General features: G+C 40.7%; 1 protein-coding gene across 1 annotated transcript; it reads right to left on the reverse strand.

The window, feature by feature from the left end:
• Nucleotides 1–247: 247 nt before the first annotated feature.
• Nucleotides 248–2,069, reverse strand: LOC120179870 (protein FAF-like, chloroplastic). Its single transcript, XM_039185343.1, has 2 exons — nt 1,976–2,069; nt 248–1,877 (listed from the first exon to the last, which is right to left on the reverse strand). The coding sequence occupies exon 2, from the start codon at nt 1,856–1,858 to the stop codon at nt 425–427; it is 1,434 nt and encodes a 477-aa protein (XP_039041274.1). The 5' UTR covers nt 1,859–1,877; nt 1,976–2,069; the 3' UTR covers nt 248–424.
• Between the last annotated feature and the right edge of the window lie 185 nt (nt 2,070–2,254).

Raw genomic sequence — 2,254 nt, forward strand, 5'->3', positions numbered from 1 at the left:
TACAAACAAAAATTAAGTTTTTGAATTTATTCTCATGTAAATAAAATATAAAATCAAATGGATATAAATAAAAAAAACAATGTTAATGTTTATATTCATTATTTTGAAAATCTTAAAAGTTGTATATTGAAAATTAATTTAGTTAATGTGTCGTGAATTTGAGCACAGGTAATTATTTCTTATTTAAAAATGAATATGTACGAATAATTTAACTATTATATAAAATAAAAATCTCAAAATTATTCTCTTTTCATCTGTTATCCATTTATTGGAAATTTAACTGCACAATCACAGCCACCCTCAAGGAGTGACCGTGGAAAAACTAGCTCGGGAGGCTAAAAACAGGTAGGGTAAAAGTAGTAAGTAATAACAATAATGATGGGCACAAATTTTGTGGAACTGTGGGGTGGTATTTTGACGATGATCAGGAAGTGGCAATGCAATAGGGACCAGAGAAGACAAGAGATTTCCTACTCTCTTTGCAGCCTCTTAACAAAGGAACAAAGTAATCACCATTGTTCCCTCTCAAAACCAGCAAATGTTGTTGATCATTAGCCGTTTGATTCTTGGGGAGAAGGAGATGTTTGTAGCCGTTGTCCACGAGCACTGATGGCGGGGACTGCTCAGCAAGTGGGTTAAGGATGGCTGCCTTTGACGACATGCCCTGATCGGGGCTCCTCCAATAGTACTCATGTGCATTAAATGATGCTGCTGCAATTGTTGATGGCGGTGATGGTGTTGATGGAATCATCCTAACCACCCGTGGCCGTGGAGGAAGTGATTGTGGCGACGGCGATGATCGGGTGGTTGGCTCAACTTTCTCCTCTCCAAGTTTAACTATTTCATCAAATGTTTTGGGCCATGTTGGGTTCCTATTTGATAACCATATGGGCTTATTCATCATTACGGCTAACCTATGCACATTCATTGCTCCACTCTCCAGCTTAGGTACCTGCTCCATCTCACGACACATATCTTCTCCTTCATCTTCGGATATGTTTGTTTCAGTTCCTTTCTCTTCAGATTCATTAATGGTATTGGAAAAAGTGAGGACTAGGCGACCATCTTGGCGTTGAGCGAGGAAGTTATTCTTCGAAGGCACTGAAACAGCTTCAAGAACCAATCTGCCTTTATCACGATGAGTCTCCATGCGAACCGAAGCACCATCTTTGCGAGAAAGGGAAGGTATAGGCGGAGGGAACGATCCATAGTGTGGCGATTTCTTCCCGATTACATCATAGTTACATTTCACGTACCACGGTTGATCGTCTTCGTAATCAAAACAAGCGGTTTTTTGTTGCTGGAGCACTCCATGTTGATCTTCCTCTTTACCATCTTCCTCCACGTCGCCGGTCACTGACGGAGGATACGAAGAAAACCCATCGGAGCCCGTCTCGGAACCGAGGCTCTCGGTGCAGATTTCGAGGCTTTTCTCGCTTAAACAACTCCCCGATCTTTTCACGAGAGGGTGAACATAAGGCGGGGGAAGTGATTTCAGGGACTCATCGTCAGCCTTCTTCGAGACGATGGAGCTCCATATATCGAACTGGCATGGCTTATCGAGATCCTTCTTGTCTTCACAATCTTGTTTAGACGATGAATCTGCAATGGGAACAAGGAATTCTTCTGAAGATGCAATCTTTTTCAATGGAGAGAATCCATTTAGAGTGAGCCATTTCTTGGAAGACATATCAGCTGATAAAGTCTTTCGAAGTGAAGAGCCTGTGACCGTTGGTCTCTGATCAGCATCCGATCCCAGAATTGACACTATGCCTTGCTTCTCGGTGACATTAATGGCTTCTTCGATGATATTCAGGGCTGAAGATAAGCCTAAGTTCTTACTAAGTGGACCAGACATCGTACTAGGCACAAGTGTACTGAAATTTTATCTCAAAACGAATTAACGAGAGAGATCTTCCAAAAAAAAAAAAAGAAGCAAATAATCTTAGAAGATTGGTAGAACTGTGTTGATTACCTTTTGATCAACAGAGGCCTAAATTTAAGTGAGGCAAATGAATGGGGGTGTGCTTTGGTTTGATGGAAATGGAAGGGAGGGGGTATTTGTAGCAGCCCAAAAAGCCTTTGGAATCATGTCCAATGGGACCTATCTTACGCCACCATCGAAATTGAAACTCCTCCTTCGGTTCCAGAAAAATAATTAAAGTTGGCACATAAATAAATAGAGAAACATCCACGAGGACTAAATTTAAATTAATCTTAAACAAAACATTAATTAATTTTCCCGATTCCTACT

Source organism: Hibiscus syriacus, unplaced genomic scaffold (assembly GCF_006381635.1).
Source record: "Hibiscus syriacus cultivar Baekdansim isolate YM2019G1 unplaced genomic scaffold, ASM638163v2 tig00003715_pilon, whole genome shotgun sequence".
Lineage (NCBI taxonomy): Eukaryota > Viridiplantae > Streptophyta > Magnoliopsida > Malvales > Malvaceae > Hibiscus > Hibiscus syriacus.

Coding starts and splice junctions, on each gene's coding strand:
- LOC120179870 (XM_039185343.1), bottom strand. CDS start 1,858: ATGTCTGGTCCACTTAGTAAGAACTTAGGCTTATCTTCAGCCCTGAAT.